This window comes from Schistocerca cancellata, chromosome 1 (genome assembly GCF_023864275.1).
Source record: "Schistocerca cancellata isolate TAMUIC-IGC-003103 chromosome 1, iqSchCanc2.1, whole genome shotgun sequence".
Lineage (NCBI taxonomy): Eukaryota > Metazoa > Arthropoda > Insecta > Orthoptera > Acrididae > Schistocerca > Schistocerca cancellata.
The window spans coordinates 681,749,746-681,775,979 of record NC_064626.1 but is presented as its reverse complement, the minus strand read 5'-3'; the positions used below and the strand labels follow the sequence as shown (position 1 = coordinate 681,775,979).

General features: G+C 39.1%; 1 protein-coding gene across 1 annotated transcript in view; it reads left to right on the top strand.

The window, feature by feature from the left end:
• LOC126094508 (myosin-I heavy chain) overlaps positions 1 to 26,234 on the top strand; it is a 238,625-nt gene that overhangs the window by 114,632 nt on the left and 97,759 nt on the right. Inside the window, exons 18-23 of the mRNA XM_049908960.1 lie at positions 2,458 to 2,612; positions 7,697 to 7,921; positions 8,079 to 8,213; positions 10,883 to 11,112; positions 11,469 to 11,649; positions 21,192 to 21,356. Coding sequence (XP_049764917.1) covers positions 2,458 to 2,612; positions 7,697 to 7,921; positions 8,079 to 8,213; positions 10,883 to 11,112; positions 11,469 to 11,649; positions 21,192 to 21,356 — 1,091 coding nt within the window. The remainder of the gene's footprint in view (positions 1 to 2,457; positions 2,613 to 7,696; positions 7,922 to 8,078; positions 8,214 to 10,882; positions 11,113 to 11,468; positions 11,650 to 21,191; positions 21,357 to 26,234) is intronic.

The window sequence follows — 26,234 nt, the reverse complement described above, 5'->3', positions numbered from 1 at the left end:
TTGAGAGAGGAGAGAGACTAATTCAGTTTTGCAGTAAATTTCAGATAGTAAAAGTGAATGATCTGTTCAAGAATCACAAGAGGAGTAGATATACTTGGAAAAGGCCCAGAGACGTGGGAAAATTTCAGCAGAGTTGCATCACGGTGATACAGAGATTCTGAAGTCAGATATTGGGTTGTGAGGCATAGCCATGGTCGGATATAGACCTGGATCACAATTTAGTAATGATGAAGAGTAGACTGAAATTTTAAGAGAATCATCCAGAAGAGTCAGTGTGGGAGGAAGTGGGGATATAGAAAAACCGAGGAATGTTGAGATGTGTTTGAAGTGTGCTAAAGATGTGGATACTCTGGTAAGGAATATCTCAGTTGAAGAAGAATGGACATACCTAAGAATGGTAATCATAGACATTGGGGATAAAATCATAGATACAAGGATGTTCCTGCAAAGAAATCGTAGGTAAAGAAGAAATCAACTGATCATTGTAAGGAGGAACTACAAAAATGTTCGGGGAGAGTCAGGAATACAGCAACACAGATTAGTTAGAAATGAAATAAGTGAGGAAGCCAAGACACAATGGCTGCAGGGAAAATACAAAGAAACTGAAAAAGGAGTAATCATTCTGACTCAGCATATAGTGAAGTCAAAGCAACTTTCGGTGAAATTAAAACCAAGGGTGGCAACTTTAAAAGTGCAATGGGAATTCCATTGTTAAGTGCATGTGAGAGCAGATAGGTGGAAAGAGTACATTGAAGACCTCTATGAGGGAAAGTAATTGTCTGATGACATGAAAGAAGAAGGAACTTGATTTAATATGGAAGAGATAGGGGATCCAATATCACAATCAAAATTTAAAATAGCTTTGAAAAACTTGAAGTCACATAAGGTAGAAGAGGTAGATATCATTCCATGAGAATTTCTAAAATATCATTGGAGAAAGTGGCAACCAAAAGACTATTCAAGATGAGTGTCGAATCTATAAGGGAGGTGACATACCATCAGACTTTTGGAAAAATATCATCTACACAATTCTGAAGATACCAAAAGCAGGTACGTCTGAGAATTATGACACAATCAGCACAACAACTCATGCAGCCAAGTTGCTGACAAGAATGATGTACAGAATAATGGAAAATAAAATAAAAGCTCTATTAGATGAGAGTCAGTTTGGTTTTACGAAAGGTAAAGGCACCAGAGAGGCAGTCCTGATGCGCTTGATAATGGAAATAAGACTGAAGAGAAGTCAAGACATGTTCATAGCATTTGTTGTCCTGGAGAAGATTCAGTAATGTAAAATGGTGTATGATGTTCGAATTGTAAGAAAAATATGCATAACCTATAGAAACAGACAGGGAATATACAATATAAGCCTTAATTTGGGGAAGAAATTTCTGAGAATGTACATATGGAGCACAGCGGTGTATGATAGTGAATCGTAGATGATGGGAAAACCAGGAAGAATTGAGGCCTTTGAGCTTTGGCGCTACAAAAGAATGTTGATAGTTAGGTGGATTGAAAAGGTAAGGATTGAGGAGGTTCTCTATGGGAAAAACTGACAAGAAGAAGGGACAGGATGATAGGACATGTGCTAAAATATCAGGAAATAACTTCATTGGTACTAGAGAGAGCTGTAGATTGGAATACATTCATCAAACAATTAAGAACACAGGGTGCAAGTTCTACTCAGAGATGAAGAGGTTGTCACAGGAGAGGAATCCATGGCAGATCATTTCAAACAAGTCTGAAGACTGGTGATCAGAAAAAAATGCAAAGTCCAGGATGGAATAACAATATGATATGGATGTATTGCTACTCACTACATATAGGAGCCACTGAACAACACACAAACATGTTTAAAAGTAGGTTGTTGGATATTCCTATTGATAGACACAAGTAGAAAACTATATAAATACCTGATTTTGGAACTTGGGGTTCTTTCATCTGGCAATAGGTAGAAAAAGAATTGTGGATGAAACAGGCAAGTCTTGTAAGACTCCCTGTTTTAGAACAAGAGTGGGGCAACATGAGGGAGAATCCATAATAATGATTGTGTGTGTGTGTGTGTGTGTGTGTGTGTGTGTGTGTGTGTGTCTGTCTGTCTGTGTCTACATTACCTTAAATTTAGAAGTGATGACTGAGAATCTCATAAAAACCAAAGCATGAAATATTCTGTTTAGTGCATTGTCATTGATTCCAGTCTCTCTCATGCACATTGTAATTTATCTGAAATGTTTGTGATCTTGTAGATTATTTATTATTACAGCCTTCTGAGAGACACTTTTATGTTTGTTCTGGTTTTACATAGAACTAAAATGGTCAAAATATCAAATATTTGTTACAAACTTATTTTTAATGGTTCTGCTTCCGATACCAAATAATTTCTATTTATGTTGTTGGAATGTACATAACATTATCTTTCTTTGGGTGGTTGATGGTAGCTATGTATCATTTTCACAGGTACAATTATGGCAACACTTACTCGCAAAAATAAACCTGTTGAGGTGATGCCAAAATATGAGATGGTGACATATTATCGTGGCTCCAGCATTCCTAACTCACACATACATATGTATGATCCAGACAATGTCAGTGTTGCATGTGTAATTTTTCGGGTAAGTGCTTATATTTTTGCATATTACAAATGAAAGTAATATCACAAGTGATTGCATATTATGTAAGATGTTTGTATTTAGAGTGATGAATAACCTTGCTTTAATTGTTATTGAAAAATTACTGTGTCATGGCAGTTCAAATGTTCCCATTGTGATGGATTAGAAGCTATCTTCAAAAGTGTAGGAAATAAGCTCTGTGTTGTTTTTTAGTGAAGATATGAATAGTAACAAGAAATTATGGTGTCTGATATCTAAGATGTCTCATATCTGTGGTATCTAATATCTAAGGTATCAAATGTAGTTGGTGAATTTACATTTTTTGTGGGAGAGATTATGATAAAAAGTGATTTGGCTTTGTGCAATTTCAGCAAAACATTTATGATTTTAATTTGAATTACCATTGTAAAATGTGTTACTAGCTGTACAGTTACATTCTTGCTATTCACTAATGTCAAAATGAGTAAACATATTACGTTATGCCTCCTCCCATGAACCATGGACGTTGCCGTTGGTGGGGAGGCTTGCGTACCTCAGTGATAGGTGCAAACACAACGGAGGGGTATCTGTTGAGAGGCCAGACAAACTTATGGTTCCTGAAGAGGGGCAGCAGCCTTTCAGTAGTTGCAGGGGCAACAGTCTGGATGATTGACTGATTTGGCCTTGTAACATTAACCAAAACGGCCTTGCTATGCTGGTACTGCAAACAGCTGAAAGCAAGGGGAAACTATAGCCATAATTTTTCCCGGCAGCATGCAGCTGTACTGTATGGTTAAATGATGATGATGTCCTCTTGGGTAAAATATTCTGGAGGTAAAATAATCCCCCGTTCAGATCCCCGGGTGGGGACTACTCAGGAGGATGTCGTTATCAGGAGAAAGAAAACTGGCGTTCTACGAATCGGAGCGTGGAATGTCAGCTCCCTTAATCAGGCAGATAGGTTAGAAATTTAAAAATAGAAATGGATAGGTTAAAGCTAGATATAGCGGGAATTAGTGAAGTACAGTGGTGGGAGGAACAAGACTGCTGGTCAGTTGAACACAGGGTTATAAATACGAAATCAAATCGGGGTAATGCAGGAGTAGGTTGAATAATGAATAAAAAATAGAAGCGCAGGAAAGCTTCTACGAACAGCTTAATGAATGCACTACTGTAGTCAAGATAGACATGAAGCCCACACCTACCACCGTAGTACAAGTTTACATGCCTGCTAGCTCTGCAGATGTCGAAGAGATTGAAGAAATGTATGATGAGATAAAAGAAATTATTCAGATAGTGAAGAGAGATGAAAATTCAATAGTCATGGGGGACTGGAATTCAATAGTAGGAAAAGGGAGAGAAGAAAAAATAGTAGGTGAATATGGAATGTGGGTAGGGAATGTAAGAGGAAGCCATCTGGTAGAATTTTGCACAGAACATAACTTAATCATAGCTAACACTTGGTTTAAGAATCGTGAAAGAAGGTTGTATACATTGAAGTGGCCTGGAGACACTGGTAGGTTTCAGATAGATTATATAATGGTAAGATAGAGATTAAGGAACCAGGTTTCAAATTGTAAGACTTTCAAGGGGGCAGATGTGAGCTCGACCACAATCTATTGGTTATGAATTGTATATCAAAACTGAAGAAACTGCAAAAAGGTGGAAATTTAAGGAGATGGGACCTGGATAAACTGGAAGAACCAAAGGTTGTAGGGAGTTTCAGAGAGAGCATTATGGAATTATTGACAAGGATGGGGGAAAGAAATACAGTAGAAGAAGAATGAGTAGCTTTGAGAGATGAAATAGTAGTGAAGGCAGCAGAGGATCATGTGGGTAAAAGGACAAGGGCTAATATAAAAATGCAGTAAATAAAGCAGGAAAAATGGAATACAAATGTCTCAAAAATGAGATCGAAAGGAAGTGCAAAATGGCTAAGCAGGGATGGTTAGATGACAAATGTACGTATGTAGAGTCATATATTGCTAGGGGTAAGATAGATACTGCTTACAGAAAAATTAAAGAGACCTTTGGAGAAAAGAGAACCACTTCTGTGAATAGCAAGAGCTCAGATGGAAAATCAGTTGTAAGCAAATAAGGGAAGGCAGAAAGGTGGAAGGAGTTCATAGAGGGTCTATAGAAGGGCAATGTACTTGAGGGCCATAATAGTGAAATGAAATGGAAAAGGATGTAGATGATGATGAGATTGGAGATATGATACTGCGTGAAGAATTCGACAGAGCACTGAAAGACGTAAGTTGAAACAAGGCCCCGGAAGTAGACAACATTCCATTAGAATTACTGATAACCTTGGGAGAGACAGCCATGACAACTCATCTGGTGAGCAAGATGTATGAGACAGGTGAAATACCGTCAGACTTCAAGAAGAATATATTAATTCCAATCCAAATGAAAGCTAGTATTGACAGGTGTGAAAAGTACTGAACTATCAGTTTAATAAATCATGGCTGTAAAATACTAACACTAATTCCTTACAGACAGATGGAAAAACTGGTAGAAGCTGACCTCAGGAAAAATCAGTTTGGATTTCATGGAAATGTTGGAACACGTGAAGCAATACTGACTCTGCGACTTATCTTAGAAGATAGATTAAGCAAAGGCGAACCTATGTTCTAGCATTTGTAGACTTAGAGAAAGCTTTTGACAATGTTGACTGGAATACTGGGAGTGAAAGGCTATTTACAATTTGTACAGAAACCAGATGACAGTTATAAGAGTTAAGGGGCACAAAAGGGAAGCAGTGGTTCAGAAGGGTTGTAGTCAATCTCCGATGTTATTCAATCTTTATATTGAGCAAGCAGAGAAGGAAACAAAAACAAAACAAAAAAATTGGAGTAGGAATTAAAATCCATGGAGAAGAAATAAAAACTTTGAGGTTTGTAATTCTGTCAGAGACAGCGAAGGACCTGGAAGAGCAGTTGAATGAAATGGACTGTGTCTTGAAAGGAGGATATAAGATGAACATCAACAAAAGCAAAACAAGGATAATGGAATGTAGTCTAATTAAATCAGGTGATGCTGAGGGAATTAGATTAGGAAATGAGACACTTAAAGAAGTAGCTATTTTGGGAGCAAAATAACTGATGATGGTTGAAGTAGAGAGGATATAAAATGTAGACTGTCAATCGCAAGGAAAGCGTTTCTGAAGAAGAGTATTTTGTTAACATTGAGTTTAGATTTAAATGTCAGAAGTCTTTTCTGAAAGTATTTGTATGGAGTGTAGCCATGTATGGAAGTGATACGTGGACGATAAATAGTTCAGACAAGAAGAGAATAGAAGCTTTCGAAATGTGGTGCTACAGAAGAATGCTGAAGATAAGATGAGTAGATCATGTAACTAATGGGGAGGTACTGAATAGAATTGGGGAGAAGAGGAATTTGTGGCATGACTTGACTAGAAGAAGGGATCGGTTGGTAGGACACGTTCTGAGGCATCAAGGGATCATCAGTTTGGTGTTGGAGGGAAGTGCGGAGGGTAAAAGTCGTAGATTGAGACCAAGGCATGAGTACACTAAACAGATTCAGAGGAATGTAGATTGCAGTAGTTACTTGGCGATGAAGAACTTTGCACAGGATAGAGTAACGTGGAGATCTGCATCAGACCAGTCTCTGGACTGAAGCCCACAATAACAATAACATTACATTACACATTTTGGTTAACACATTATTTGCAATAGATATTTCTAGATCAAGTAGCTTTGCTTAGCTGCTATCTGGTATGCATAATATTCATAATGAATCCTGCTTCTGTTATACCATTTTCTGCTGCTTTTGGTATTACCTTACATTCATCTGACTAGAAACCCTTATCTTGTTTCCATTTCGCTTCACTGACCTTGACTGTATCTAGCTGAGCCTTTTCATTTCCCTTTTTCTAGCTCCCCAATCATGTTCAAACTGGACATTCCACCCTCTGACCTGTTGAATGTTGTCTTTCACTGACTATACAATCTCTTTCTCGTGGTTAAATCTGGGCAGTCTTCTCCTGGGGAGGAAGGCATTATCAGAGAGAGGTAGCTATCATTAAGATACTGTCTTCAATTGCAGGACACATGTGCTGTGGATACACATTATGTATCTTTAATGTAGGGGTTTCCACTCCCTTGTACATCCTTGTGCCATTGATCATTGGTAATTCTTCTGCTTTTAGGAACAATTTCTAACCCCAATGGCAAGAGATTGCCCTGAACCTCTGTCCACTCCTCTGCCTTCTTTGACAAGGCAGTGGGCAGAATGTCTCCTTATACCAGGAGTCTTCGGCCGCCATTGTAGATGATTTTTATATAAAATTTAAGCAGTGTCTGTGTTTGAACCCAAGAAATTTTGATTGCTAGTCAAAAACACTCCCACTAGACCACATACTATTATTACTGAAAGGATATAGTTCTACTCACAGTAAAGATAAGATATTAAGTTGCAGACAGGCACAATGAAAAGACTGTTACATATAAGCTTTTGGTCAAAGTCGTCTTCTTTTCTGAAGAAGGCTTTGGCCGAAAGCTTATACGTAATAGTCTTTTCATCGTGCCTGTCTGCAATTCAGTGTGTCATCTTCACGTTGAGTAGCAATCTATCCTTTTTATAATATTGTTGATATTCCAACCTGAGCTTTCTACTGTTTGTTTTTACTATTATTGCAGTCATTTCCATTCTATAATTGTTAACTTAGTGGTGTATTGAAATAATTTTATACAGATGGACAATTAACTAAATGAACTTTGTCCATGATAGCTACAAATGGGGGAAATTAGCATTGGCAGGTTGCAACTAGTACACTATGGGACAAATTAAGGTTCTTAGTGCTTGCCCTCTCTTATTCACACTTTTCTGCAACTTCACTGGTATCTACAAGTGAGATCCAAACTGGCACACATTTTCAACAGTTATTAAAAACAAAGATATAATTTCCCATTTATTGTTATTCATTAAGCATTATTGTAGAACACGGAAGCGTCAAGTTTCGTACTTACATCTATCAAATTGTCTGACTTAAGTTAAACCAGTAAAATATTTTTACTGGTGTAATTGTTAATCAGAAATTCCTCCTGTTGGGCTGTATGTAACAGATAATTTTCTCATTTTCTAAGGACCTGTGCAAATACATTCGTGGAGAACTGAAAGCTGATGCTGAGCTGCAGACAATACAATCTATTGTTGGCTATGGTATTGAACGTGAAGAGCTTCGGGATGAGATATTTGTCCAGTGTATTCGCCAAGCTACAAATAATCCAAATTCTGAATCAACTGAACGGGTGTGGCTCTTGCTGTGTTTATGTATTGTGTCCTTTCCTCCAAGTAAACTTCTTTTCAAGGTACTAAGTAACATATGTTATTTCAGATTATTTTTATCAAACACATTATTTACAATAAAGGCTTTTCATTTATGGACTGCATGGTTGTTACTTTATTTTTGCCTTCACTGGGTCTGAATGCAAATCAGTAACTAATGTTCAAATTATTTACTTTCAGTATTTTGTGTGCTTCCTAAAGAAAAATCTTGCCTTAGAAGGGAAACTTCGCCAATATGTTCAGTGGTGCTTAGATAACTGCAAGAATACAAAAGTATCATGTCGTCAGTATCCACCATCTGCAGTGGAAATAGCTGTAAGTTGCTTCTAATAACTGAAGTAATAAACTTTTCAATTATCTTGTTATTCATAAGTCTGAATAATATTTATGTTTCTCTTTTCATCTTAAAGATATCTAACATTGACAGGTAAGAGTTATCAGTTTGTATTTGTTCATAACAGAAAGTGACAAATATGATTATGCCTTAAAAAATTGTGGATAGGAAACCACTTATCCACTGAAGAAAAATAGATAACAAATAAACATGCATACAAAGGTTAGTTAATATAGAGCTACTATCCTTTTACTCGCCCCCCCTCCCTCTGACCATCTCCTCATTCCCTTCTCTTTGATGATCCCCTCCTCCCTCTCCCTCTCATAATCCCCTCCTCCCCTTCTATGTCCATCTCCTCCTCCCCCTCTCTCTGTCTACCCCTTCCTCCGCTCCCTCTCTGCCCATCTCCTCCTCCTGACTCTCTGTCTTTGCATCTGCTCCTCCCCCTCCCACTTTCCCAGTGCATCTCATCCACCCCCTTTCATTGTTCATCTCATCCACACTCTTTCACTGTCCATCTCCTCCTCCCCTCTCTCTCTCTGCCTGAGTGTGCCCATCTGCACCTTGCCACTTGTGCAGGGCATTCTAGATGTTGGGGGTTACCAATCAATTCACCCCCATTTGCACCACTATGGGAACCAGGTGGTTCTTACTCCTGCAGAACTTCTTCCCAAATAATAAGTAGTTTGTGTACCAAATTTGGTTCAAATCAGTCCAGTGGCTTAGGAGAAGATATGGAACATACATGCATTCATACATTTTTATATATGTGTGTGATAGTTTATCATCCCATTTTTGTAGCTGCCCACAAACCAGACATTCTTCTCTGCAGCTGTTCATATAATAGTTTATATACTTATACAGGACGAAAAGATAGTAACATTCATAAATTAGAGTTTCTTTGATATTTGTAGATGTGCTTTGCACATATCATGTTTTTTTAGCTAAGAAGTAGCATGTCATTTTTTGTGTGTTGTTTCACACTTGTGGTTGCTAATGTATGACTGATGACATAGCTTTATACCTGATGCAATACTCAAAGAGTAACAGAACTTTCTGCCCAGTTGTGCAAAGTATGTTATGCTTCCTTGTGCTTAGAGCTTTCAGTATTTACATTAAGCATTGAGTTTATATAATTGTTTGCAGATATTGCAACAATTTCTTACAATACCATGCCATTTACTTATTTCCAGCCTAAAAACCTATTCATTTTTACACCCTAAACATATTATGTATGCAGTCAGGGACACACATGTGCACCTCTTGCAGAACACCATGATTGTTCCACAGTTGTGTGAGATTTGTGACAGTGGAACTGTTCTGAAGAAGAGTAATTGTGCTGTGTAAGTATAGTGACTGCAAGTATTAAGTGATATGGAGGTTCTCCATTTCTTTTATATGGTTTACAGCCCAATATCATGTCAGTACACAGTTCCTCAATGAAATTGTTCATTGCACCATAATAAAGGCACTGTGGATAGAATCATCTGGTGGAATCAAATACAGTGGAGACATCACTCTTAGTGAAGTTGGTTTTGGGCCTTTTCAATATTTTGTATATCTGTTTAGCATCAAAACCATGTTGTTGATTGCTAGAAACATGACAGAGAAGACTGCAGAGATTTTTTATGTCTGAAAGGATTATCTTGTGTTATTAAAAGGTGGTGTATTGCCTTGAGTATTGGAAATGTAATTGTCTCTTCTTTTGAATATGCAAAACATTTTTCAAACCTTGGACTTCTCAGCTTAAGGTTAAGCCTCATACCTACATTTAATTGTTCTGGATTCTTCAAGGGACAAAAATTTTGCATTTTTAAACATTCAGGATATTTTTTGATGTGTATGTCCAGTACTCTTATTCAAATTCTTGCCATGCATTTGAACCTCTGTTTCAACATCTGCAGGAGGCACCAGCCTTTACCACCAACATAATATGCACGTAGCTTCCTGCAGATTAAAACTGTGTGCCAGACTGGGACTCAAACCTGGGATCTTTACCTTTTGTGGGCAAGTGCACTACCAAACACAACTTACAAAATGCCCATACGGTACTTTCACCAGTACCTTATACCCTGTCTTCCAGACCTCACAGAAGTTCTGCATAACTTTCAGGACGAGCACTCGTGGAATTTATAACAACATGTTTGAATATTATATGCCAATTTAAATAAGTTTGCCCATTAAGTAAATGAAAGATATTTAATAATATTACAATTGTGTACATGATGATGACATAGTAATGTTGTTTCTAATGAGTATTGCAGTTCATAGTCCACCTTTCATTGGCAACATGAAGAGAACATTCAATCTTAAATTTCTGAACAGAAGAACTTGTTGTCATTGTTCTCTCTTGTGCTGCCAAATGCAGAACCTCCAGCAATAATGGAATCTTTGTGACAGCAAGTTTGTGCATCAGATTCTCCTTCTTCATGATACTACTTGAGGAATTTTACATCTGCTGACATTCATAATGTCTGTTTCTCTCTCTCTTTTCTCTTTTTCAGAGTGTCATTTATCATTTTTCATATGTTGATTGTATCTCATGATATTATGTATGGATTTACAATAAATATTATCATAATAATTTATGCTAACATTTGAAATGTTTTTTATGTTTAAAAAAATGATAAGCTGAGAATTTTTTCTACAGGCAATGCGTCGACTTGGAACAATAGTATGTAGGTTTTTCTTCTTGGATGGGCGTACAAAAGCAATTGATGTACATCCAACTGACACAGCAAGTGATGCAGCAGCAAAGCTAGCAGAAAAGCTTGGTCTGAGAAACCTGGAAGGTTGGGCCATCTATCAGAGTAGACCAGATGGAGAGGAACATGTCCGTGCCCATGACTTCCTCTATGATGTCATTGCTGCTTGGGAGATGTTAGTAATTTTTTCCCCTACCAGAAGTTAATATTTGAAACTGTACTTCTGTTTAGAATATAAATTATAGTATGACAACCAGTTATCCTACAACTGAGATGTTGAGCAGTAAATAAGCAGACATAAATGAGAAATTAATGTTGAACTTAAGATTACAAACTTGCATTCTTCTCCAGAGTACTGGCACAGAATTGTCCCGTAGCTGTTGTTTTCAAACTTCCATTCTTTTCTGTTTATCCCTTTTCTTTCATGAATTCTATACGCTTTAAAATGAGAGTATGTGTAAGTTATTGTGACCGAAAGACAGCTTTGTTACAGAAAGCTCATTTTATGTCTGTATACTTGTTTTATTTCAGGAAACAGAGTAAAGGTGGAAGTTTCGCTACCCTGAGTCGGCGAGGCAACAGTACTACACTTGGAAGTGGAGAGAATCGTTTTGTTTTCAAGAGACGGTTGTTCAGAACAACTCGTGAACTATCACAAGACCCTGTGGAGTTGAATATGCTTTATGCGCAAGCTGTCTACAGTGTTGTTAAGGTCAGAGACTTTTTTAATGCAATTAACAAAGAAGGTAGCATCATAGAAAACAATATAATTATAATAATGATATTATGAAAAGGGTAGATCGCTACTCATCACATAGAAAAGATGTTGAGTTGCAGACAGATACAACAAAAAGATTGCTTAACAAGTAAGCTTTGACCAAAAGGCCTGTGCTGAAAAGTGTACACACACACACACACACACACACCAGATATTCATGCAAGTACAATTCACACACGCGTGAACAGTGTCTGGCCGCCTAGGCTGGCCTGCAAGCAAACACGCATAATGGGAGAAGGAATCTGTGTGGTGGGGCAAGGAGGAGGATGCGACAAGGAATGGGGGGTGATAGCAGGCTAGGGGTAGGGGCAGTAAAGTGCTGTTTGTGGGAGCATACAGGAGTATGATGGAGACAGGGTAGGGCAGCTAGGAGCAGTTTATTAGGCAGGACATGGGGGTAGGGGGGAGTGGTGGTAAAGGAGAGAAGTAACTGTGGGTGCACTGGTGGAATAGAAGGCTGTGTAATGCTGGAATGGAAGTAGGAATAGGGATAGACAGGTGAAGGACAGTGGGGAAAAAAAAGATTGAGGAGGACAGGGGAAGTTACGGGAATGTAGTGGTGGGAGGATGTATGGAACAGGTCTTGCATCTAGGTCTATTGCAGGGATACGAGCCATGAGGCAATGGGTTGGGGGCAGGGATGGAGTAGGGATGTATGAGGATATTGTGTAGGTTCGGTGGGTGGTGGAATACTACTGTGAGAGGGGTGGGAAGGATAGTGTGTAAGCTATTCCTCATTTCAGATCACGACAGGAGATAGTCAAAACCCTGATGGAGAATGTGATTCAGTTGCTCAAGTCCTGGTTGTTGCTGAGTCATGGGGGAATGCTTCTTTGTAGCCAGATGTTGGGACTTTGGGAGGTGATGGGGAACTGGAGAGATAAGACATGGAAGATCTGTTTCTCTACAAGGTTGGAAGGGTAATTTCAGTTTGTGAAGGCTTTCATGAGACCCTTGGTATATTTTGAGAGGGGCTGCTTGTTATTACATAGCAACATAGGCCATAGCACAGGAAGGCCATGTAGTTTCAGCACTCGAGCCAATGGCAAGTTTGGTAACCACGTGTGGTTTTCGCCAAAGTTCAATAGATGGAACCTCTGAATTTTTGCAATAAGTTTTCAATGTTAAGAGAGCAGTCACTCTTTCTTACACCATTTTGTTCAGGTTAGGTGGATATAGTATCAAACTGACATTGTGATTCTACTGTGTTACTAGAAACAAAGGACTGTTACAGACATTTACAGTGCATTTTGTTAATCCACCAAATGGCATTTACTGTATTTCCCCTCGTGGGTTTGTTATTGTGAAACTTTTATTTGATAAGGTGTGTTAGAAAATCTTTGTTGAGATTTAATCACGAAGTAAAATAAAAAAAAAAAACTTATCTGCTTTTATACACTCCTGGAAATTGAAATAAGAACACCGTGAATTCATTGTCCCAGGAAGGGGAAACTTTATTGACACATTCCTGGGGTCAGATACATCACATGATCACACTGACAGAACCACAGGCACATAGACACAGGCAACAGAGCATGCACAATGTCGGCACTAGTACAGTGTATATCCACCTTTCGCAGCAATGCAGGCTGCTATTCTCACATGGAGACGATCGTAGAGATGCTGGATGTAGTCCTGTGGAACAGCTTGCCATGCCATTTCCACCTGGCACCTCAGTTGGACCAGCGTCCGTGCTGGACGTGCAGACCGCGTGAGACGACACTTCATCCAGTCCCAAACATGCTCAATGGAGGACAGATCCGGAGATCTTGCTGGCCAGGGTAGTTGACTTACACCTTCTAGAGCACGTTGGGTGGCACGGGATACATGCGGACGTGCATTGTCCTGTTGGAAGAGCAAGTTCCCTTGCCGGTCTAGGAGTGGTAGAACGATGGGTTCGATGACGGTTTGGATGTACCGTGCACTATTCAGTGTCCCCTCGACGATCACCAGTGGTGTACGGCCAGTGTAGGAGATCGCTCCCCACACCATGATGCCGGGTGTTTGCCCTGTGTGCCTTGGTCGTATGCAGTCCTGATTGTGGCGCTCACCTGCACGGCGCCAAACACACATACAACCATCATTGGCGCCAAGGCAGAAGCGACTTTCATCGCTGAAGACGACACATCTCCATTCGTCCCTCCATTCACGCCTGTCGCGACACCACTGGAGGCGGGCTGCACGATGTTGGGGCGTGAGCGGAAGATGGCCTAACGGTGTGCGGGACCGTAGCCCAGCTTCATGGAGATGGTTGCGAATGGGCCTCGCCGATACCCCAGGAGCAACAGTGTCCCTAATTTGCTGGGAAGTGGCGGTGCGGTCCCCTACGGCACTGCGTAGGATCCTACGGTCTTGGCGTGCATCCGTGCGTCGCTGCGGTCCGGTCCCAGGTCGACGGGCACGTGGACCTTCCGCCGACCACTGGCGACAACATCGATGTACTGTGGAGACCTCACGCCCCACGTGTTGAGCAATTCGGCGGTACGTCCACCCGGCCTCCCGCATGCCCACTATACGCCCTCACTCAAAGTCCGTCAACTGCACATACGGTTCACGTCCATGCTGTCGCGGCATGCTACCAGTGTTAAAGACTGCGATGGAGCTCCGTATGCCACGGCAAACTGGCTGACACTGACGGCGGCGGTGCACAAATGCTGCGCAGCTAGCGCCATTCGACGGCCAACACCGCGGTTCCTGGTGTGTCCGCTGTGCCGTGCGTGTGATCATTGCTTGTACAGCCCTCTCGCAGTGTCCGGAGCAAGTATGGTGGGTCTGACACACCGGTGTCAATGTGTTCTTTTTTCCATTTCCAGGAGTGTAGTTTGAAAATACACACCATTGCTTGATCAGCACATTTTCGAATTCTTTGCTTCTCTGATGTATCCAGGGAGTAATGCTTGCTATGTCCATAGTATCTTATAAACCACACATACTTCCTGGATTTTACCAAATGATGAGCTACTCATGCATATCAAATCTGACTGTATTTCTGGTTGTTAGTGAACCTGAAGCTCCTGAGCAGGGGACTGGGTCAGCACTGATGGCAGTTTTCTGTAACCATACGTTCTGTGCATGATTCAGTGACCACCATTCAGTGCACCAGTAGAACATTTTGTGTTATTGGGAATGGGGATTTGTGGTTAACCAACTGGATCACAATAGCAGTGCAAAATTCAATGGAGAAAAACTTCAACTTCAAGGTGTACTATTTGCTGATGGGGCAGATAGCTGTTGAGGCAAAACAGTTTTTAGTGGCAACCTCTAGGGTCATGTTGCATCACTTTTGGATGAGTTTATTTCAAATAAAATAATAATCCAGGTAGCTTGACCTTTATTTCACGACCTGCTCATGAGAACAACAAGGTTTGCAGTTCTTCACCAATGGACCCTATAATGAGATGGGTGGTACCATTTGGGAGCAGAGATTCAGCTCGGAAAGAAACTCTGAGGAGCAACAGGGCACTTTAAGTGTCTCAGAAAGTGTACTAACTTTTTATGCATAATAAAGTTCTCAATGCAGAATGAGATTTTCACTCAGCAGCGGAGTGTGCGCTGATATGAAACTTCCTGGCAGATTAAATTTGTGTGCAAGAACAAGACTCAAACTCAGGACCTTTGCCTTTTGCGGGCAAGTGCTCTACCATCTGAGCTACCCAAGCACAACTCACGCTCCGTCCTCACAATTTCACTTCTGCCAGTACCTCGTTTCCTACCTTCTAGAGCACTTGCCCGCATAAGGCAAAGGTCCCGAGTTCGAGTCTCAGTCCGGCACACAGTTTTAATCTGCCAGGAAGTTTGAAGGTCTCAATGCTCTCTTAAAATCTGTGAGGTACTTGAGGAATGGCATATGTTTGATGGAAACAGCTATTTCACATTGAGCTAAAGATAAACATAAGACAAAGGTGCTTAATGAGTGCCCAATCGCGACAATTACACAGCAGCATCAATTCTAACAAGGGGTTCCATGTTGTGTAGGGATCTAGTGCATTTGTATATCCAGAAACTGGAACAAGGATTATGATGGTGACATGACAAGAGTCGAAAGAATCAAGAAATGAATGAAGATTAGACTAGACAAGACAACTACATTTGTACTGATCTTCTGCTCTCCAACATTTGTCAGGGACAATACAGCTGCATTTGTACTGATCTTCAGGTCTCCAACATTGGCAGAGTGTATAACAGTTGGGTTCAACTTGAAAGTGAGACCATACAACCCTAACCCAGTGTACTGTTTGTAGTCATCACTACCTCCAATGATGAAGTGTTAAGAAAGGAAAAAAAAGGCTCAGGAAATTACAGTGAGGGGTGAATACTTATTCAGAAGAAGAATTTGTCTTGTTTACGTGCCTATCGACAACTCATCACGTCAGTTACTTAGCAAGTTGTTACAGATACTCCTACCATTATTTACATTCAACCCAGGGGTATGATATCAAAATGAAACTACAAATGAAATGAAAATTTAAATGTTCCTGAATGAACCAGAAAGTCCCACCAACAACACCCCTTCTGTCATAATGTCCACAGGTTGATGGAGAGATAGGAGCACAGAAAATATGAAACTTCTCCTGTGCTGAGGGATTATAATCTCCACAGAAAGAACAACCTTGATTGATTGAGAGAGAGAGGGGGGCGGGGGGGGGGGGGGGGGGGAGATCTGAAGGAGAAATAGCTGTGTATATAGATGATGCTGGCTACTCCTTAATCTCCCTATAAACACCAGTTGACAAATGTGCTGGTTACAGTGTATGTACATCAGTACATCATAGGGCTGCTTTATGTTCTCTTTTATCTTCCACTCCTCCCATGAACCATAACCCTTGCTAAGGTTCCTCTTAGAAAAAGGATACCAACAGTTGTAATTCTTCCTAAAACTTTTATAATTTAAGCACCCAGTTTCAACACTTCATTGGCATCATCTTCAGGCTCCGATGCGAGAAACAAATGGAAATATTCAAACATTGGGGCACACAGATTAGGTGACTTCTGTTTATTTGACATGTACACTCCAAATGCATAGCAACAGCTTTGTCAGTTGTCAGATAAGTTTGGGTTCAGGAGAAATGCAGAAACAAGTGAGGTGATACTGACCATATGACTTATCTTAGAAGGTACATTAAAGAAAGGAAAAACTACATTTATAGTATTTTTAGATTTAGAGAAAACTTTTGACATTGTTAACTAGAATACACTCTTTGAAAGTCTAAAGACAGCATGGGTAAAATACTGGGAGCAGAAGGTTATCTATAACTTGTGCAGAAACCATACTGCAGTTATAATAGTCAAAGTGGTGAACCACAACAAAAGTAAAACAAGAATAATGGAATGTAGTCAGATTAAATCAGCTCAAGCTGAAGGAATTATATTAGGAATCTTGCCATTTGGGTAGCAAAATGACTGATTATGGCTGAAATAGAGAATATAAAATGGAGACTGGCTATAGTAAGAAAATCATTTCTGAGAAGGAGAATTTTTTTATTTACTAATACAAATGGAAGTGTAAAGAAGTCTGTTTTGAAGATACCTGCCTGGAGTGTAACCTTTTCTGGCAATAACATGTATGTGATGGACAGCTCAGACATAGAGAGAACAGAAGCTTTTTAAATGTTTTTCTGTAGGAGAATGCTGAAGGTTAGATGGGGGATTGAATAAACTAATGAGGAAGTACTGAAACACATTGGAGAAAAAAGAAATTTATTGTGCAACTTAACTAAAAGAAGGTAGCAGTTGATAGGTCACATCATACAGATACTGAGGTGTGAAGGAATTATTAGTTTGGCAATGAAGGAACTTTTTTTTGGGGGGAGGGGGGGTTAAAAATGGTAGATGGAGACAAGGGATGAACACATCAAGCAGATTAAAATGGCTGTAGGTTGCAGAAGTTATTCAGAGATGAAGAGACTTGCACAGGACAGAGTGGCATGGAGACCTGCATAAAACCAGTCTTCAGACTGAAGAGCACATTAACATTCCACTGTCAGTCCCCCTCCCCCGTGAACTAGCTGACCGAGAGGCTTTCACTAACCATGTCACACAATATGGTCTCTCTTCCTTCTCTGTGGGAATTTTACTGCACACTATTTGCACTGGAGGCTCTGCTACCACCTGGCCTCAGAGTCAAGTTGTTGAGAGCCTTGTGCTGAAAGAGGTCTATCTACTGAACATGCTCTAGAACAGGGACCTCGTGAAGAGCTGACAAGAAGTGGGTGTCATTCTTATATTTCTGTAAACTTTATGACACCTGTTTTGTTATTTTCTTTACCCTTACCAGCATATGTTTTGAAATTGTACCAGTAACCATTATTTGAAGAGCACATTATATACAGGATGCTTCTTGATGTGTACAAAAAAATCAAGTAATGCTGAAAGGAACATAAAAATTGTGTACTATTTTTCATGCAAACCCATATTGACAAAGCTGTTGCTATTTTCCCATCTTTCATGGACAAAAAATTAGAAAAACATAAAACTAACTAATTCATACACAAAATAATCACTTTAAAAAGATTTTATGGAAATGCTTTATTTAAATGAAGCACAGTGGTCACAAAATGTGCAAGAAGTTTCAATAGTGACAAAGTGAAAGAGGATTATTACCATACTTCCTCCGGGTTTGGCCTGCAGAGTTACTCTGCAAGAGTCATTGAGTGAATATGACATAATTTTCCGTTGTCAATATGAACCACAATGTCTCCTGCACAGATGCTTGTTCTGACATCTGTATGCAGCTGCAGCTTCTGAAGGTTGTTCCTGTAAATGAAAAGCTTTGGCTTTACTTATTGACTCTACATCTCTAAGCAGATTACCTGCACTTCTTGCAGGTGACATTTCTGTATGCACTGTGAGGTCACCCTGTGTATATTGATTCCAGATTTGGATTTATTTGGTGGATTATGTTGGACATGTGATAGTGTGCCCTGAATTTCATAAGGTTTTCATCAGTGCAGATAATTTTGGATTGAACATGTAGTCCTTGAAACTTATCAGTTGTCCCCAGTTTATCACCGTTGTGTTCGTGAAGATTCAGTAGCAAACCACAAGTACCTGGAGATGTGAATCATCTCAATGGCATTATTTCAGTGAAAATGGTGTCTCAGTTATTTTTCTTTTCAAGCAGTTATTTTGAATGGAAAATTTTCATGACTGCATTGAGCGCTGTATACTTTCAGCTCACCAAAAGTTAACAACAAAAAATACTATTGCATTGTTTGAATTGGTGGAATCCTCAGTTAATATTTGACCGCATAAGAATACATTTTCTTTGTAGTTCAGTCAAATGCTATCACTATGAGAAATTTCCTAGCAACATGGAGTTATTTAGGATTCTGTGACAGGCATCATAGAACAACAAAATATATTTCAGATAAGATGCTGAAGTGTGACTGTTAAGATTGTTAGCTACAGATACAGTTGCATAGTCAAGAAATAATCTTGAACATCACTTTGCATAGTCAGCCACACATTATGGTGCAACATCAGCATGTTTTGTAACATATTTCTTGGCTGTGCCTCTTACCTCCCCTCCGCTCCTGAAAATGATAGGCCACTCTCTTCCAAATCCACATAAACGGGTTGTGGTCAGAGCCAGCTAGGCTGATTTTAAGGGTGAGAAATTTTCCTATGACACCCAGTGTTTTTTTTTTTTTTTAATCCCATTACAGAGAAACTTGTGAAAGCCCTGTCAGGAAGCAACACCTTACAGAAGTGCTGTAAGTGAGAGAAGAAAATGACTGTGAAATGCATTTATTCTGCACCTGACCGTAATTGATTGGAAAACGTAAAAATCAAATAATCTTGTGAAATGCTTAGAGCTCCTGAACTTGGGAAAACTCAAATGCACTTCTCATGGAGAGTAGAAGTATTGTATTTTCTGGGGTGGAAGTTGTTTTTTCATAGTGTATTACAGAAGTCAGGAGATATGAATTCTTCATGGTCACCTGAGTTATTTCTTACAGAAAGGAAACTTGATAGATTTTGAAAATGTGTTCCCATGTGGGGGGCATAGCTCTCAGGTTGAACCATTTTGGTATTCTAGCCAAGATTTACTATTAATGAGTATGCAGACACTAAATATGCAGAGACCTCAAATTACAGTGTGGGGACAAGTAACTAGCTAGACATCAGTGTTTTCTGAATGAGATGGTGTTGCCAAGGGTTTCATTGAAGCCAATAAATTATGTTTGTAATTTTTACTGGGCTGTTTTTGAGTGACTTTTTTCCTATTGACTTTGAACTGTATCCCTGTTTTGTTGCTGTGGAGGTTATAGACAGTAGTTTCTAGAAACCAGATGGAGGCAGTGTATGGACTTCCAGAGCTATAAACATTCCTGTCAAGTGGTCGGATCTTGGGATCTTTCTTAAACTGACTTAACTGCTACAGGGAGAATTAACTATTGGCTGTGGAGTAGTGGGAAGTTAACTCCATCTCACAGCTTAAATCATGGCTGGAAACACGTATTTTGACTGTGTAGTATGGCAGTGCAGAGAATTAGTCTGGGTCCACCAGTAAACATCTCTGACTACATCTGCAGAGCAATATGTCACATAATTTGTATTTTGTACTGCTGATCACCTAGAGTGCATGGATTCTGGCTGTGACCATGAGCGTTATTTTGTACAACACCATGGAAACTCTAAAGACAAGTGAAAGAAACATTTCAGTTTGTTATGTTATCACATTTTGTTGTGAGCCACATTTCAGTTACATAACATCTAAAATTTTACTATGTTCAACACTTTCTGAACAATTACTAAAATTATTTTCACTGCTTTCATTGCCATTTCAATCAGTAAGTATACTTTCCTTTAAAAATGGTCAAATTTTTTCAGTTTCCTATTCTTTAAACTTGCATCATGAGCCATTTATCAGTGCAACTACAGTACAACAACAAAGACTATCAGTAAAGTAGTGTGCTAACCCTGGATGTAAATAAATGTGATGTATTACACTTAAGCAGGAGGAGAGATCCATCAATATTTTATTACAATATTGGAAATTAATCACTAGAAACAGCAACAACTGTAAAAATGTGATTAACTGTCTGGAGTGACCTACAGGAGAAAGACCACATAAATCTAGTTGTAGGAAAATGTGATTCATCCTTGACAAAAGTAGTGATTTGTAATAAAAGTGATTTTAATCAAAAATTGTGGTTTATCATTCCATCAATGTCAATGGGGAATCAGCACCTGCCTTGTTTGTACAAGGATGGTGAAGGAAAGAAACTGTGTCTTTTTTAAAGAAATAAACACTCAGTTCACCTTAAGCAGCTGAAGGAAACTACAGAACATGTAAATCTTGGATGACTGGATAAGCACTTAAACCAACTGATTTTTAAATGCAAATCAAATATGAGGTTCCCTCACTCAATTATTTCTATTTAAATATAACTAAGGAGAAGGGGTGACATTATGAGACAATCCAAGTATGTTTTGAAAACTGGAAATTCACTGTGACTTCATTTTTCTTTCAGTGTGATGACTTTCCAGTCAGTGAAAAAGTAGCTCTGCAGCTGGCAGGACTTCAGGCACAGGTTGCTCTGGGAGAACCTAAAGAACAAAACAAATTGGATTACTATTCTGATGTAGATAGTTATTTACCAGCTCGCATTAGCAGAATACGAACAGATGACCAGTGGGTAAGTAGTTCATCTATATTCTCCAAAAAGCTTGCTGTCTGATCAAGTATTTTTAAGAACTATAACTCTAGTGATTGGATGTTCAGTAAATCAAAAGAACATTCAGTTAGAGTTATTCATATGCTGGTTCCAGCAACTTGTTTGCCCCATTATATGATAATACAAACATAAACAAAGGCTAAGTATTATTTTGCTCATTATATTTCAGAGGTATTAACAAAATAATATGTTGTCAGTTTTACCGAGTCATCCAAAGTTGCTAAAATAACTTCAGCAGTTACCTGAAAGAATTATGGCAGATTTGGTTGAGATTCGTATTTGGGAGACAGTGCACCATTCTTTCCTTTTTTACAAGGAGTGATATATCTATGTTTGTTTATCCTAAATTTCAAATGTATGTAATGTGTGTCCTGCAGATGCTAACATGATCAAGTTTATTTTCATACACGGTGCAGTTCATAAGTTTGTTGAGTGATTTTTTTGCACCCTGCCCATTTTGTAAGTTGAAACTTGTGTAAACGTTTGCTGATAATAATATAATATAGTGTGTGTTTGTGTGCGTGTATGAGACAGAGAGAGAGAAATAACTCAGGAGATGGGGATTAGGAGGATTAATAGCAAGTAACAACTGAAGTTTACTACAGAGCCACTTTTCAAATGACATTTGAACTCTTTCAGTAGCTGTACCTATATCTATGTACATACCTCACAAGCCACCATAATGTGTATGAGGCCAAGAGTACCTCGTACCACTATTAGTCATTTCCTTTCCTGTTCTGCTCACAAATGGAGTAAGGGAAAAAGAGTGTCTATACACCTCAGTAGGAGCCCTAATTACTCTTTGTGATCCTTAAACAAAATGTACAGTGGCAGCAGTATAATCATTCTGTATTCAGTCACAAATGCCGGTTTTCCAAGTTTTCTCAATATTGTGTCTCAAAGAGAACATTACCTTCCCTCCAGAGTTCATGAAGTATCTCCATAGCATTCACATGTTGATGGAACCTACCAGTAACAAATCCAGCAGTGCGCCTCTAAATTGCTTCAGTGTCTTCCTTTCATCCAACCTCACTGGATTCCAACCACTTCAGCAGTGCACAAGAACAGGTCAAAGCAGTGTTCTATATGTGGTCTCCTTTATAGGTGAGTTACACTTTCCTAAAATACTGCAAATAAACCGAAACCTTACCTAGTAACAACCTTACATGCTCACTCCATCTCGTATTTTTTTGCAATGTTACGCATAGATGTTTAATTGATGTGACTGTGTCAAGCAACACATCACTTATACTTCATTCAAACATTATTACATAACTGTTTCTCCTACTCCTCTACATTAACTTAAATTTTTCTGCATTTAGAGGAAGCTGACATCTTACATTTTTCTGCGTTTAGAGGAAGCTGCCATACATCACACCAAAGAGAAGTTCTGTCAAAGTCATTCTGAAGATTTTTTTTTAACACTAAACCATCATCAGCAACCAGTTGCATATTTCTGATCACCATATTCATCAAATCATTTATGTGTATAGAGAACAAGAGTTGTACTTGGTTCTATTACTTATAAAAGTCTTTAAGCCATTCACATATCTGGGAACTTATTCCATATGCTTGGAGCTTTGTTAACAGTCTGCAGTGGGGTACTGTGTCAAATGCTTTCCAGGAATCTGACTGTTACCCCTCATTCACACTTCACAGAATATTGTGTGAGCAAAGGGCAGTCTGAACATACAGCCAGTGCTTTCTAAATCCATTCTGATTTATGGACAAAATCTGTCATATGTCAAAGAAATGTATTATTTTTGAATTTAGAATATGCTCAAGAATTCTTCAGCAAATCGATGTTAACGATATGGGTATATAACCTTTCGTCTCTGTTCTTTTACCCTTCTTGTATATAAGAATCACCTGTGCTTTTTTCTAGTCATTTGGGACTTTGTTATAAAGGAGAGATTAAGATAAATAAGAGCTAAGTAAGGGGCCAGTGCTGAAGAATACTCTCTGTAAAACTGAATTGGGGATACCATATCCCATCTGGATGTGGTGACTTGTTTGTTTTCAATGCTAAGTTGCTTCTGAACACGAGGGATGACTATTTCTATATCCTCCATGCAGGAGTCTGTATGATGGTCAAGCAAATATATAATACAATATAATTAAACAAAGGCATGTATGTATGATCCTCCTGCATGAAAAATTTTTTAAATGTGAAATTTCAAACTTCAGCTTTTGTTTCGCTGTCTTCTGTTGCCACACCAGACTGGTCAGTGAGTGAGTAGATGGAAGACTTTGACTCACATAGTGATTTTATGTGGTCTCAGAACTTTCTTGAGTTCTCGGCAAGACCTTTTATTAACGTACGAGAGAGGAAGTTGTGTGGTTCACATGTCACTTGTCACGAATTTCTATTAACTTTTGCATGTTAGCATTCGTGCATTCTCTTTTGAACCATGAGTGCAAAAATCTCTGTTTCCTCAGCATTTTCCAAATTTTGTTACTAAACGATGCGTCTTTTCTGTCCTTAATCCACTCACTCATCACATACCTTTCCAGAGCACAATTCACATTTGCTTCAAACGTTGTCCATAATATCTCTATGTAATCATAGTGGAACTAAGTGATGTTCACTCATTGTCTAAGAAAGATGCTAACATCTACTTATCTACTCTCTATAAAAATAGCCTTCTTGATGGATTTATTAACTTTAGTAACCAATAAAGTCAGCATTGTTTGTAATTACAGAGTATAAAGTACTTCCACTGCATGAAGGTTGTCAAACTAGCTGCTCAAGACAGCCCTTGTAAAATGCGTATGGAACTACTTCACAAGAATGTCTGTCCATACCACCTAAATGGAGTCCATAGATGTCTCAAACTATACTCGGTTGGTTAAAGTTGCCTCCAACTAATATTGCATGATTGGGTTACTTCTGCAGTACTGAGCGTAGACTTTCTTTGAATGGTTCTACACTATTACTGGGAATTCAGGTGACTGGCAGAACATCCAATGATTAACTGTAGTTCATTTTGGTCAGTCACTCAAGTCCAGATAACTTTGCAGTCAGACTCAATTTTGACCTCGATAGACTCCTGTAGTTCATTTTGGTCAGTCACTCAAGTCCAGATAACTTTGCAGTCAGACTCAATTTTGACCTCGATAGACTCAATATTTTTGTCATTGGCAATGAACACTCCCCCTCCTGTGGCATCTAACCTGTCTTTTTACATCCTTTCCAAGCCTCATTAAATATTTTGAAGTTTTCTACTTCACTTTTAATCCAGCTCTTGGTTCCAAGTTTATTTTGAACATGACAGTTTTCCTGTAGTTCAGAAAATTCAGGAACTTTGTTACGAATGCTTCAGCAATTTACTGTTAAAATTTTGACATTCAAAGTGTCTTTAATATGCACATGATCTGATTTTGTTTTATGTGTATCGACTGGTGAGCATTCATTTGAGGACTTCAAGCCGTTACCTGGCCAAGAGAGGGTGGGGACCATTTTGAACTCCACAAGTACAGTGGAACCTCGCATAGCAAGCATAATTCATTTCAGAATTGTACTTGTAGTGCGAAACATTCGTTAAGTGAAATAGTCTATCCCATATAAATTAATGTAAAATATGATAATGTGTTCCATGCAGAAAAGGTACTAAAAGTTTTATCTTATTCATGCCATTTATTCAAAGAAAATTATACATACAGTATTATCTACATTATTATTAATGAGACATAAGTAATTCTTTTTCCTAGGACGCTATCTATAGTTATTTGTTTCTGCCAGCACTTCAACACTTAGCGAAAGTGCAACATTATCATCAAATAAATTTGTAGCGTGCATAGCCACCGTTTTATTGGGATGATGATTTTTAATGTGCAATGCAACTGATTCCCATGCTTTTAGCATTTCTCTTATTGTGTCAGAAGATTGCTGTTTTGCTGTTACCACCACCTCCTCCTCCTCCTCCTCCTCTGAAAGACTCCTTTACACATCTTCCTGCTGTGAAACTCACTTCAACTCCATAAGCTCTTTGGTGGTTATTTCTTTGTTATGATCTTCCACAAGCTCATTGATATCTTTGTTATCTACATCTAGTCCTATGCTGTTGGCCAAAGACACAATCTCACTGACTACAGGATCCACAGGTACTGACTCAAAGGCCTCAGAGTCCCATTCAACAATGCACTCTGGCCAAAGCTTCTTCCAAGCAGAAGTGAAAGTTCTCTTGATAACCCCTTCCCATGCCCTTTTGATCATCTTCATGCAGTCAACGATGTTGAAGTGATATTTCCAAAACTCTCTGAAAATGAGATTGCCAGCATCAGTCATCTGAAAACAATGCTCGAAGAGTGCTTTAGTGTAGAGCTTCTTAAAGTTGGAAATAATCTGCTGGTTCACGGGAGTCAGAAATTGGATCTTGATAAATTGAAATTCGTCATGGAGGTTGTCCAGTAGGCCTGCAGAATGGGCAGGAGCGCTGTCCATAACAAGCAAGACATGGAGTGGCAGATTCAACTCAAGCAAATAGTTTTTTCACCGAAGGGTGAATGACTTGATTGACCCACTCACAAACGAGGTCGGGTGTCACCCAAGCCTTGTTGCTGGACCTCCACATCACATTTAACCTGCTCTTGTGGACTTAAAATTCTTGAAAGCTCTTGGAGTTTCTGAATGGTAAACAAGCAGTGGTTTGATTTTCAAATTGTCACTTGCATTGGCACAGAATAGCAGTGTGAGATGATCTTTCATTGGTATGTGACTGGGCAGTTCATTCTCCTCTGCTGTTATAAAGGTATGCTTCGGCATCTTTTTCCTGAATAGACCTGTCTCATCACAATTCAAAACCTGTAGTGGCAGATAACCCTCACAAACTCCGAGCA